A 12,884-nucleotide genomic window follows, 5' to 3' on the forward strand; every position below is an offset into this window, starting at 1 on the left:
AGCTCACAGCGCGTCGCATTGCGACGCGCTGTGAGCTTGTAGATCGGCTATTTTCAAATGGCTGAAATGTATATAGGGCTGAAGTGGTTAATGTATGTTTTGTCATACTAATCCAAATCTACAAAGTAACTAACTAAAGTTTCCAAGTCATTCTAGTGGAGTAAAAAGTACAATATTTTTCTCTGAGTTGTAATGGAATAGAAATAAAAGTATTGGAAATACTTCAATAAAATTAATACCAGAATAATTTACTGAAGCACAGTACTTGAGTAAATGTACTTAGAAATGTTACACCACTGCTTACAAGTAAAAGTCCTGTATTCCAATTTGTACTTGACTGACAGTACGAAAGTATTGGCATCAATATGTACTTACAGAAACAGTAAACGTACTCAAATGTTTTGTATTTTATTTCTTTTTTAAATAGCAGATCTACAAGCTCACAATGCGACCTGATGATGTGACAGGCCGTGAGGTTGTAGATCTGGTTACTTTAGAATAGCCCAAAGTAAAGCTTATCATTAAGTACTTAATGTAATGTTTTGTAATGATGATAAAAATCAGCAAAAGTAAGTGGAGTTCAGCACTACATCTCAAAGTAACTAAAAATTGTACTTAAGTACAGTACTTCAGTACATGTACTTAGTGAGAGAGAGAGAGAGAGAGAAAAAGAGTTTGGCGGTGGTGGAAGAGGAGAGAAAGAGGGAGAGAGTGGTAGTGGAAGAGGGGAGAGAGAGAGAGGCGGATGGATTGCAGCCTTATATGGGCATAGCAGTGCTTTTCCCAGGCTTTGTGGAGCTGAGCTGTTGGCACTGTGCCAGGATGAAGGCTGACCGGCTGGCTCCTGGGCGCCACCCAGTGCCAGAGGCACCACAGTGCATGACACTGTGAGGACCTGTTGTTTACGTTCTGTTGTGTTCAGGCTTGGACTTTCGTCATTTTATAGGGGCAAGGCCACTTGGCCTTTGGTGTTTTTTCCATTTTTTAGGGCACAAAGGCCAAATGCCAGGGCAGGGAGGCCATCAAATAAAACAAGATTTCAGTCCATTGAAAGAATTAATTGAATTTAAGGGTTAAGGATGATTTTAAATGTAATATGTAGACTATCTGCAGTGAAATAAATAAACTATGGTATTTGCAATCTGATCCATGCTCAGCCCTTCACCCATTAAAGTCACTGGATTGGTTTAAAGATGGGGACTCATGGGAGTTAAGAATTCAGAATCTCAACAAAAGACACTGGTGTCTACATGACAAGAAAGAGACACTGGTGTCTACATGACAAGAAAGAGACACTGGTGTCTACATGACAAGAAAGAGACACTGGTGTCTACATGACAAGAAAGAGACACTGGTGTCTACATGACAAGAAAGAGACACTGGTGTCTACATGACAAGAAAGAGACACCGGTGTCTACATGACAAGAAAGAGACACTGGTGTCTACATATTGACAAGAAAGAGACACTGGTGTCTACATGACAAGAAAGAGACACTGGTGTCTACATATTGACAAGAAAGAGACACTGGTGTCTACATATTGACAAGAAAGAGACACTGGTGTCTACATGACAATAAAGAGACACTGGTGTCTACATATTGACAAGAAAGAGACACTGGTGTCTACATATTGACAAGAAAGAGACACTGGTGTCTACATATTGACAAGAAAGAGACACTGGTGTCTACATGACAAGAAAGAGACACTGGTGTCTACATGACAAGAAAGAGACACTGGTGTCTACATGACAAGAAAGAGACACTGGTGTCTACATGACAAGAAAGAGACACTGGTGTCTACATGACAAGAAAGAGACACTGGTGTCTACATATTGACAAGAAAGAGACACTGGTGTCTACATATTGACAAGAAAGAGACACTGGTGTCTACATGACAAGAAAGAGACACTGGTGTCTACATATTGACAAGAAAGAGACACTGGTGTCTACATGACAAGAAAGAGACACTGGTGTCTACATGACAAGAAAGAGACACTGGTGTCTACATATTGACAAGAAAGAGACACTGGTGTCTACATATTGACAAGAAAGAGACACTGGTGTCTACATGACAAGAAAGAGACACTGGTGTCTACATGACAAGAAAGAGACACTGGTGTCTACATGACAAGAAAGAGACACTGGTGTCTACATGACAAGAAAGAGACACTGGTGTCTACATGACAAGAAAGAGACACTGGTGTCTACATGACAGAAAGATACACTGGTGTCTACATGACAAGAATGAGACACTGGTGTCTACATGACAAGAAAGAGACACTGGTGTCTACATGACAAGAAGAAAGAGACACTGGTGTCTACATGACAAGAAAGAGACACTGGTGTCTACATGACAAGAAAGAGACACCGGTGTCTACATGACAAGAAAGAGACACTGGTGTCTACATGACAAGAAAGAGACACTGGTGTCTACATGACAAGAAAGAGACACCGGTGTCTACATGACAAGAAAGAGACACTGGTGTCTACATGACAAGAAAGAGACACTGGTGTCTACATATTGACAAGAAAGAGACACTGGTGTCTACATATTGACAAGAAAGAGACACTGGTGTCTACATATTGACAAGAAAGAGACACTGGTGTCTACATGACAAGAAAGAGACACTGGTGTCTACATGACAAGAAAGAGACACTGGTGTCTACAGGACAAGAAAGAGACACTGGTGTCTACATATTGACAAGAAAGAGACACTGGTGTCTACAGGACAAGAAAGAGACACTGGTGTCTACAGGACAAGAAAGAGACACTGGTGTCTACAGGACAAGAAAGAGACACTGGTGTCTACAGGACAAGAAAGAGATAGAGGAGAAAGTGGTACAGTCAGCTGGGGCATTAAGGCCACTGTGGCCACAGACCATGACATTTTTTGAGGGGCACAAGGCCAAACTGAGGGGCAACGACAGCCATGGCCTTCATGGCCTCCCTGAAATTCGTGCCCTGGTTGTGTTTGTTGGACAACGTTAGTGTTACTATACTCCACTAAAACTAACAAAATAACCCAAAATAAAAGAGATGGGTTATATATATATATATATATATATATATATATATATATATATATATATATATATATATTTATTTTTTTATTTTTTATTTTTTTATAAAATGAGGTTTACACAAAAATGAAACTGTATGGCTAAAATGTCATTTAGGGCGTGTTCATACCAGGACTGTTTGGTTCGTTTAAAAGGGACCATTGAAATGATATTTTCACTGTTAATGATATATCTTTTTTTGAAAGTTTCTGGAAAATCTTTGGATTTGTTTGGAAAACATTTCTACATTTCAATACAGCAATGAGTTGAAGAGGAAAAAATGCACTTTGTAATTTGAATACTTAAGTATTTTTTTTTAAATCAAGTACTCCTGTACTTTTGACAGAGTAACTTTCACTATTGATATTTGACCAGCAGTATTTATAGTTTGACTCAACTACTGGACTTTTAATAAATCTTCTAGTTTATGATAGCTGAATACTGACTGTTACAAACACACGTCTGACTCACTTTCCTCTCATCATCTTATTTTAAATTGATTGATTGATTGAATACTTTATTAGTCAGAAATGTAAACGGGTACAGTCAGAAATTAAGGCTAAAAGGATAACACAAAAGAAGTCCATTGTGGCCCTATGTATTCATTGCATCAATATAGCATAAAAAAATAACATGAGAATTTACATGTACCTCCCCTTCTCCTGATTTTGGCATTAACAAAAAAACACATTTAAAGGAGGAGTTCACCCAAAAAAAGGACTTATTTTCTATCAATTGCACACCCCATGAAGCCTTGAATCCATGGATTTATTTTTATTTTTGTGGCATTCCTAAGCTAATAATTAGATTCCCGTCTCCTACCGGCTAATGTATCTGGTTGGAGACACAAAGTAGATTCTTTGTGTCGCCTACCGGAAATACACCCGGTCATCAAATTATTGGCTTAGGAATGCCACAAAAACAAAAATAAATCCCTGAATTGAAGGCTTCATGTGGTGTGCAAGTGATAGAAAATAAGTCATTTTTTGTGTGAACTCCTCCTTTAATTAAAAACACATCAACACATCATCACTGTCACGTATCATACCAATATGATTCAAACCTGAACCATATGACAAAAAAAAACATGTTATCAGAATAATCATAGCAAACATGTCACCACTATACCAATATAACTACAAAATGAACATTCATACACGAAAGGCGAATGCAAAGCCTCAACTCCTATAATTCCAATTATTTTGGGGATTCCCCAGTTCAAATAATGATTATTTTGGGGGGTCTCCCAGTTCAAATATGATTATTTTGGGGGGTCCCCCAGTTCAAATATTATTATTTTGGGGGGTCCCATAGCTGATCACAATATGAGCTTGTACCGTAGATCCACTATTTTCATTTTTAGGAATAAAAAAGCCATTTCACTGTAAGGAGGCGACAGCCAGAGACTGTGGCTGTTTGGGGATTAGACCAGCCATTCTCAACTGGTGGGCCTCAGAGCACCACCAAGTGGGCCACGGAGGTACTGCCCAAGTCGTTTAAACTATTAATTAAAATACTGTACAGATCATTTTCTTCATTGATACATTTACATTGTATTTTACACATTTCTATGTTGCTGACAAATGACTGTCATAGCTTTAACCCTGCAAGGCCCAGATTATTTTCAAGTTGTGATGATTCCTGGCTCTGTGGGGGGTATTTATATGCAAATATCCTGGCCAATGGCATTGTAAGACTAAACAATAGGACCCAATGAGGATTTAGAGGTGAAAAAAAAAAAAAAAAAACAGAAAAGATAAATTATTTAAACTCATTTCTTTATAAAACATACATGTGATCGTGCGATCACACTGGGCCTTGCAGGGTTAATCAAAGGTTGGTTTTAACAAGAACAAATATGTGCCAATAAGTGTTGTTAAGAAGTTCACAGCAGTGATTGACAGGTTCACTCAGTGATTGACAAGTTGACTCAGTGATTGACAGGTTCACTCAGTGATTGACAGGTTCACTCAGTGCCAGCAGACTGTACCACTTCCCAATGCAGTGGAAACACTCAGAAAACTACAGTCACAATTCAATCTATATGGACAGATCTCATCAGAAAAAAAGGATTGAGAGTTTATACAAGCGTTTTGAAAAGCAGAACATTTTTCCTTTATTTGAGGGGCGGCCATAGCTGAGTGGTTAGTGAGCCCGCCTAGGGAGCCAGAGGCCCTGGTTGCCCCAAGTTCGATTCCAGGCCAGCATATGTGTCGATGAAATGAAATGTGTCCCTGAGCAAGACTCTTAACCCCTAATTGCTCACAGGTTCTCATTGGAAACAAGACCGCAAGGACTTTCATGAACGACCTGTTAAAAGGAATTATCCTTATCCTTATCTATATCAGGCAGAAACCTCTTATCTCCATATTTTAACTGTTTGTGTTTTTTTTGGTAAATTAACGCCCTACTTGATCACACTACAGCGTCACACAAAAGCATCACAAATACAGTAGCAGATCCACAAGCTGGAAACACGGCGCGGCCCGTTTTGAGCTTGCAGATCTGCTATTTTTGATATTGTTGTATTTGAATCCTGAAAAGTATTAGTTTTGGACATATGAGGTTTCTACCAGACATAGATTTAGCTAAAGATACAGTGCATTAACTACTTGAACCCTAGCATCTGTATTCTGGTGGGGGGGACATTCACAGAAAATATAGCAGATCTACAAACGCTCAACGTGTTGTGTGAGCTTGTAGTTTGGCTACGTTAGGCTAAGAAGTTTGGAGGGGAAAAAAGAGTGGACCAAGTACAGAGCCAAAGGTCAAGTTTACCATACTGACGGCTCAAGTGGTTAAAGTGGCACTACGTAACTTTATTTAATGAATAAAATGTACCGTATGTATGTTTAAACTGCAACACCTTTATACAGTATGTAGTGGGGGGTCCCTGCTTCATATCTCTCAGCTAAGGGGTCCTTGGCCTGAAAAAGGCTTGAGCTTGTAGATCTGCTATTTTCACTAAATTTGAAACAGGGCAAGTGGTTAATTCATAATCTGTTTTTGTTAAGTTTGGGTCCCAATAGTCTCAAAAATAAAACAATATTTCTATTTGAAATGTGAAAGTCATGAGCTTGCAAAAAAAATGCTCCAAAAATGTACTGAAGTACAGTACTCAAGTACATGTTTTATAAACCTTCTATCTAGTGTATGATCTTCTGAATGCTGACTGTTACAAACACACGTCTGACTCACTTTACTCTCATCATCTTTAATCAGATCAAATACATCAACAGACATCATCACTGTCACATAGAAACTATATAATTCAAACCTGATCCATAAATGACAAACACTACAATATAAAACATGTTATCAGTTATAATCATATCAAACATGTCACCATTATACCAATATAATTACAAACGGATTGTTTATACTCTACAAAATAAAAATATGTTATCAGGAATCATTTTATCTGTTTAACTATCTGTCCACCACAACTGTGTTTGTAAAGCATGATCTGTCTGTCTGTCTGTCTGTCTGTCTGTCTGTCTGTCTGTCTGTCTGTCTGTCCATAATACCAAAGCAATTTAAAACTGAATGATAATATTAATTAAATAATCACATGTAATTCAAAATAATAATGAATAACCTGCCATAAACCAATCCCTTCTGATTACCATGGAGATCCCATAATCGATATAAGATCAATATATTCAATATAGGCTGTTATTGGACGCTAGACGTTCTAACTGTGGTTTTCCACAGTGACACAGATCTTCCCTGGTAAGATCTTCAGAGGCGGACCATCATAATCAGCATTATAAATGAATGGAAACAGTGTGTCAGTGAAAGTGTGTGTGAAGGTGTGTAGGTGTGTGTTAGTATCAGGATCAGAGAAGGATAGCTGTCCTCTGTCCCAGTCCAGCTGGACTCTGATCTTCTGGAGTTTTTTGTTCTCTGAGAGAACAGTAGTCTCCTCACCATCAGGGTATGAGGAGAATGTTCTGTATTCATCATCCATTAAGTGTATATACCATCCACTCCCTATGCGTCCATGAAGCCCCTTCCTCTGGTGAGACTCCACACACACACCTACACGTACTTCCCAGTGTAAAAGGTCTCCAACATCAACATCCCAGCTGTGAGACCCCGAGTTAAAGCCCTCAGAACCCAGGACATAGCCTGAACAAGGCCCGAAGTTAAACCTCTCTGGGTTGTCAGGAAGCAGCTGTTCCTCTCCTTCTTCTACACGTCTCACACTGGTCAGATCATCAGACAGTATGAGTCCAGGATGAGCAGTGTTGGGGTCCAGGATGACAGGAGTGTAGGAGACAATGTCCTTCATCTTGTCCCAGACTCTGAAGGTCAGGTTCTTCAGGTGTTTGGCCTCGTCTATCAGCGCTCCTGAGACCGGCGGTGGGTCCAGCAGGGTGAGCTGGACTCCCTCCATCGTGGTCTTGTAGTTCTGCAGGAATGAGACGTGGTCGTCGGCTCTCAGCTGGTCCTCAGCAGCTTGGATTGCATTGGAGAGGGTTTCCATTTCTCTGCTCAGACCCTCAATCCTCTCCTTCATCTCCTGACTCTTCTGAGCCTCTTCCTCCTGCAGAGTGGCGATCCTGGCCTTCTCTTCCTCCTGTAGGAACCGACGAAGATTCTGAAACTGTTCCTTAATCTGCGTCTCTGTGTTCCTGGCTTGAACCTTGATGTGATTTTTTGTTATGTCGTAATCTGTTTTAACTTCATCAAACACTTTCAGTTTTTTCTTTAAAGGCTTCAGTGATTTCCGGACCTTCTTTTTGCAACGTCCAGATGCTTCGTCCACGGTTAAGAACTTGTGTCCAGTGTGTTTTTTTGAATCGAGACACACGAGACACACCGGCTGTTGGTCGTTTAAACAGAAGAGCTTAAGCTTCTCACCGTGTGCAGTGCAGAGGACCTCAGAGCTCACCGACGAGGAGCTCCGGCCTTTCTCCTCCAAGAGTTTCTCACACAGGTTCTTTAGCACAAAGTTTGTAAGAGGATTGTCCTTGGAGGATCTTCTCTGACAAACAGGACATTCTTTTGTTGGTCTTTCCGTCCACCATTCCTGCAGACAGTCTTTGCAGAAGCTGTGGCCACAGGACAGCACAACGGGATGTTTAAAGATGTCATGACACACGGGGCAGTTCAGCTCCTCTTCCTGACCAGTCAAACGGGAAGCCATTTTGTCTGCCGGTCACACACCTGATCTGGAATGTTTTCTTAGGCTGTTACACCAGAGGAAACAAAGGAGGAACAAAACAACAACAATAACGTTATGAGTATCAATAGTAGAATTAGTAGTTATAGTTATAGTAGTTATAGTAGTAGTACTAGTAGTTGCAGTATTCATAACAGTAATAGTTTTAGCTCTTTTTTATAATCTGCCTGTTCTTACCTCAGTGGAGATTGTAGCAGATATCAGTCGGCCAGGTTGTTCAAATGATCCGTCCGTCTATTAATTGATCTATTTATTGATTGATCTATATTTGCCTCTCGGTTTGTTTTTCGTGTCGCAGTCGAAGTCTCTGACTGACAAGTGAATATCAGCCTGAGAAAAAGGCTGAACACGAAAATGGACTTTGATTCATTTTCTTCTGATAACAGGAATGACGCACACACATGCACACACACCTATACTGTATGTTATTATCATAAGACAATGAATCAAAGTTCATTTCTTGTAGATGACTGGTTGTACTGTGGCTTCCAGGCAGAAATACAGGTTTATTTTTGTCATACATGGAGTATTAGTACTCAATGGTTACTCCCTGTTTAATAACTGTTTCTATACATATAAGAGTATTAGTACTCAAAAGATACTCCCTGCATAATAACTGTTTCTATATAAGAGCATTAGTACTCAATGGATACTCGAGAATAATAACTGTTTCTAATACACCACTATGTAGTTTGTTTGAAAAGACTAACACACAAACAATCTTGCACGCACGCATGCAAGCACACACCTCACAATATTTATCTGTGGAAACCGAGTCAAACTAAGTGATGCCTCAACTCCTGCATTCCAAGTGCTTGTCAGGGTGGGGGTCCCCAGTTCAAATTTGATTATTTTGGGCGGTCCCCAGTTCAAATATGATTATTTTGGGGGGTTCCCAGTTCAAATACGATTATTTTGGGCGGTCCCCAGTTAAAATATGATTATTTTGGGGTCGCGGCCTGGAAAGGTTAAATGGATCAGAACAACTGTTCTAAGACATCAGATGGACAGTTAAGAACAAGAGGAGAAACGTCTATAAGATACAGGGTTTTTTTTCAGACCATGGTCCGCTTACTCCTTTGGTCCAGTTCGTTTGGAGTGGTGTGAACGCGCATGCAAACCCTGGTGCGAATCAAATGAAAATGCTGAACTCGATCTGTTTCCAAGCGAACCACGGTCCGTCCGCTGCGGGTGTGAATGCAGTCGGACTTTATAGAGGACCAGATACTCTAGAAAACCTAAATACAGTGCATTCTGCATTGTGTGTTCACTGAAGAACAATATGGAAAATATAACAAAAGACTACTTGTGTAGATGTAGGCCTATCAATAATTAATATGTATAGTTCATACAATTGTATTAGGCCCTACAAAATATTAGTGCATTTTTTAATAAGCGGCCATGATAAAAATGTGCTTTGATTAAATACAAAAATTACAAAATTAAAATGATCATAACATGCTTCTGTTGCTATATTGTAGCTTGGCAGTGAAGTCATTTTCCGTCAATAGATTAGCGGCTTGTATAACCACGTGTCATTTGGTTCGCTTAACAAAGTCCTGTGTGAACCATAGAGTTAAAAATAAGGTGTGAACGCTAACCAGACCAAATGCAAAATGCAGCAATGTAAACATTTGGTCCCTGATCCGGACCTTTTAAGCGAACTTTGGGTGTGAATGGGACCTTAGACAGCATGTTATGTAGACCAATGCCAGGTTAATTTGTAGACCTGGCATCCTATAGTGTGAATAGTTTCAATGTACAGATTACTATGATCCTAGATTACTATTACTATGCATTACCTTGTGTTTACCTTGCTTACTGTAAATCGCTCTGGATTAAGAGCGTCTGATGAATGCCTAAATTGTATAAAATTGGTTCGGAGATCCGAGTGGACCCGACAATCTTTCTTAAATGACGGACCCGGAGGTTTGTTCCGAGATCCGATTTGTTCCGAGTTATAACAGAGTTATTTTATGGACCCGACATACCTAAAATTCCTTTCAGGCTAGATGTCAGTTATACTCCATAATGAAACACAGCATCTACGTAGCAGCCTACAATAAGAGACATTAATTGCATGTTTTCACCTTGATGAATACGGAATCCATGACTGCACAAACCACACGTGCATTTTGGTTCCATGGAGGTATAGTTTCATGTGCTCTGAGTCTCACTGGCAACACGCACAGCTCAACTTTGTTGCCCTGTATGTTGCGCCGATTGCGCCGCAGTAAACTGATCCCAGGTCAGTGTGATCACCGTAGCACTTCATAGTTCATAGCACTTTTCTCTACCGATCAGCACAGAGCACGGGTCTTCTCCGATCCACTCGGGTATTTATACATAGGCCTACTGATAAACAGACCAGAGGTCCGAGACAATACATACAGATCCGACAGGGTCCGAGCGATTATGGTAAAAAAAAAAACACGGATCCAGACGGTCACGGGTCTTTTCCAACGCCCGTCAGGTCTGGTGATGCCAACCTCCTGGACTTACCCCAAAAAACTAACAAACGCACCTGGGGTGACAGCAGGGCTTTTTTTCAGTTGCAGCCCCCTCCCTTTAGAACCCACTCCCACCTCACATCAAAGCCGCCCCCACCCCCGCTGTGTACAAAGCCTCACTAAAATACTAAAAGTTGTTTATTTATTTGTATTTGTTTTGTAAAGCGACTTTGGAAAAAAAAGCGCTATATAAGTGTGATGTATTATTATTATTATTATTATTATTATTAACACATTCCATGCCAGAGTTTAATATCATAATGTACTCACCAGTGCCAGCGATTTATTGTTGTTTTTTTGTTTTTTTCACGTCGCCACAGACCTCGATAAAGACCTTAAGAGAAGACCGTTTCAATCGGCGACATTCCATTTTGCAGTTGTCGCGGTTTATGTTAAACAGCGTTCGTTCAGCGAGGAGAAAAAAAACTCAGAGATAATGGCGGATTAGAGATTTAGAGCGGCGGCATGTGGGAACGAAAATCTCCGGATACGGATATTTCCATATCCGGGTGTCCTACAATGAAATGTGAACCTGCGAGAAAAAAAAAAAAAAAAGACCACTTTGCGTAGAACTACGTGACTGGCACGCTGCGCAATTATTGTGGTTTAAACATGGACTGAAGAATGGACAGAGTTTCTCAGTGAAGGTGCAGCCAGTGAAAGAGTACAGATGAACTCTGGCCTCCACATCATAAAAGGAGACCAGACCCTCCTCATAATCCACAAACACTCCCACTTTCTTCTCCATCTCTTGACTGAGTGTCTTCTCCAGCTGAGCCACAGCTGTCCTCAGTCCCCACACATGAAGACAGATGGACATTGACCTTCATCCAGTCCTTGATGGGTGGAGGGTGTTGATGGATGTGGAGTTCTGGAGGAGGTGGAGGTAGTCTTCAGTGTGTGAGAGCTGCTTCTGAATACAGCTGATCAGAGCAGTGAAGACCTGCACACTGTCCTCTATCTCTGTGTCTACATTCTTCTTGCTGAGCTCTACTGAGTGTTTGACCTCCTGAATCTTCACATGTCTGTCCTGGATCATCTGCTGGATCTTAGCCTCTGTCTTTCTGTCATATTTGTCTTTCAATTTCTGACTCCTGAAATGTTGAACCATCTCATAAATAAAAAATATTGACAGATACTTCTGGTCTCTTCGAAGGTTCTGTTACATATTGGACACTGACACACATCCCTAGTGTCCCAGTAATGTGTGATACAGATTCTGCTGTAGGTGTGTCCACATGGAGTACTGATTGGATCAGTGAACATCCAGACAGACAGAACACAGGAACTGCTCTTCAGAATGGAGAACGCTGGCAAACGCCATTTATACACAGAGAATATAAGTGAAAGTATGAACTGTTGGGAATATAAGCACTACTTGAAACGGGATGACTAGGAACTGTCCCTGTGATTTCTTTAAGAACTCAACCAGTGATCACGTTGAGCTCCAACAATGTCTTTTGTTGGATCTCAACGTGTATTCCATCTGGTCTGCTGTGAGGCAGACCAGATTGAATAGGGTTTTGGTCTGTAGACTGTAAATGCCCCCACCGTTCCCTCTGGGGGCGGAGTCCTTGTTTTTGTATTCAGCCAATCGCAGGGCGGCAGGGCGGGGTTTGGTCGAATGTCGCTGTACAACAATATTACGCGTTCCGGTTAGTGGTTCCGGCCTGCCTGATGACGTAAAGTCATTTCCGCTGCAGACCGGATCAGAAACCCCGAAACTGGTACACGTCCCCAGGCGAGGTGTTTGGTAACCTCGCTTCACCAGGCCAAAGATTGTTCATTTAGCAAGATACACATTCTCCATTGGAGCCACTAGAGGCAAAGTAGTACACAAATCCAATGGTCTCCTAAGTAGGCGTGGTTTTCTTCTCCCCCGACCATCCCACCACCCTCCCCCCTCCCACTCACTCTTCATACCAGTAACCTGTAAGCTGATTGTATGACATTCTGTATAGTAGTGTGTATATCTGTCTGTCTCTTATGTCATCATGATTTGTTTGCATGGGGATCTCATCTTAAACAAGCTTAGTGCTTAATGAGTCTCCCAGTTTAGTAGACCTCGTATTGTGAATTTGTACTTCCATGTACTGATGTTCTCATGTCTTACTAAATAAAGTACAT

General features: G+C 40.8%; 1 protein-coding gene across 1 annotated transcript; it reads right to left on the minus strand.

The window, feature by feature from the left end:
* Positions 1–758: 758 nt before the first annotated feature.
* Positions 759–11,868, minus strand: LOC311047966 (E3 ubiquitin-protein ligase TRIM35-like; the record flags this gene model as incomplete). The annotated part of the gene is made up of 3 exons (XM_084060917.1): positions 759–844; positions 7,179–8,004; positions 11,701–11,868. The coding sequence occupies 3 exons, from the start codon at positions 11,866–11,868 to the stop codon at positions 759–761; spliced, it is 1,080 nt and encodes a 359-aa protein (XP_083917043.1).
* Positions 11,869–12,884: the final 1,016 nt, after the last annotated feature.

This window comes from Gymnoscopelus microlampas, assembly GCF_963454915.1.
Source record: "Gymnoscopelus microlampas genome assembly, chromosome: 6".
Lineage (NCBI taxonomy): Eukaryota > Metazoa > Chordata > Actinopteri > Myctophiformes > Myctophidae > Gymnoscopelus > Gymnoscopelus microlampas.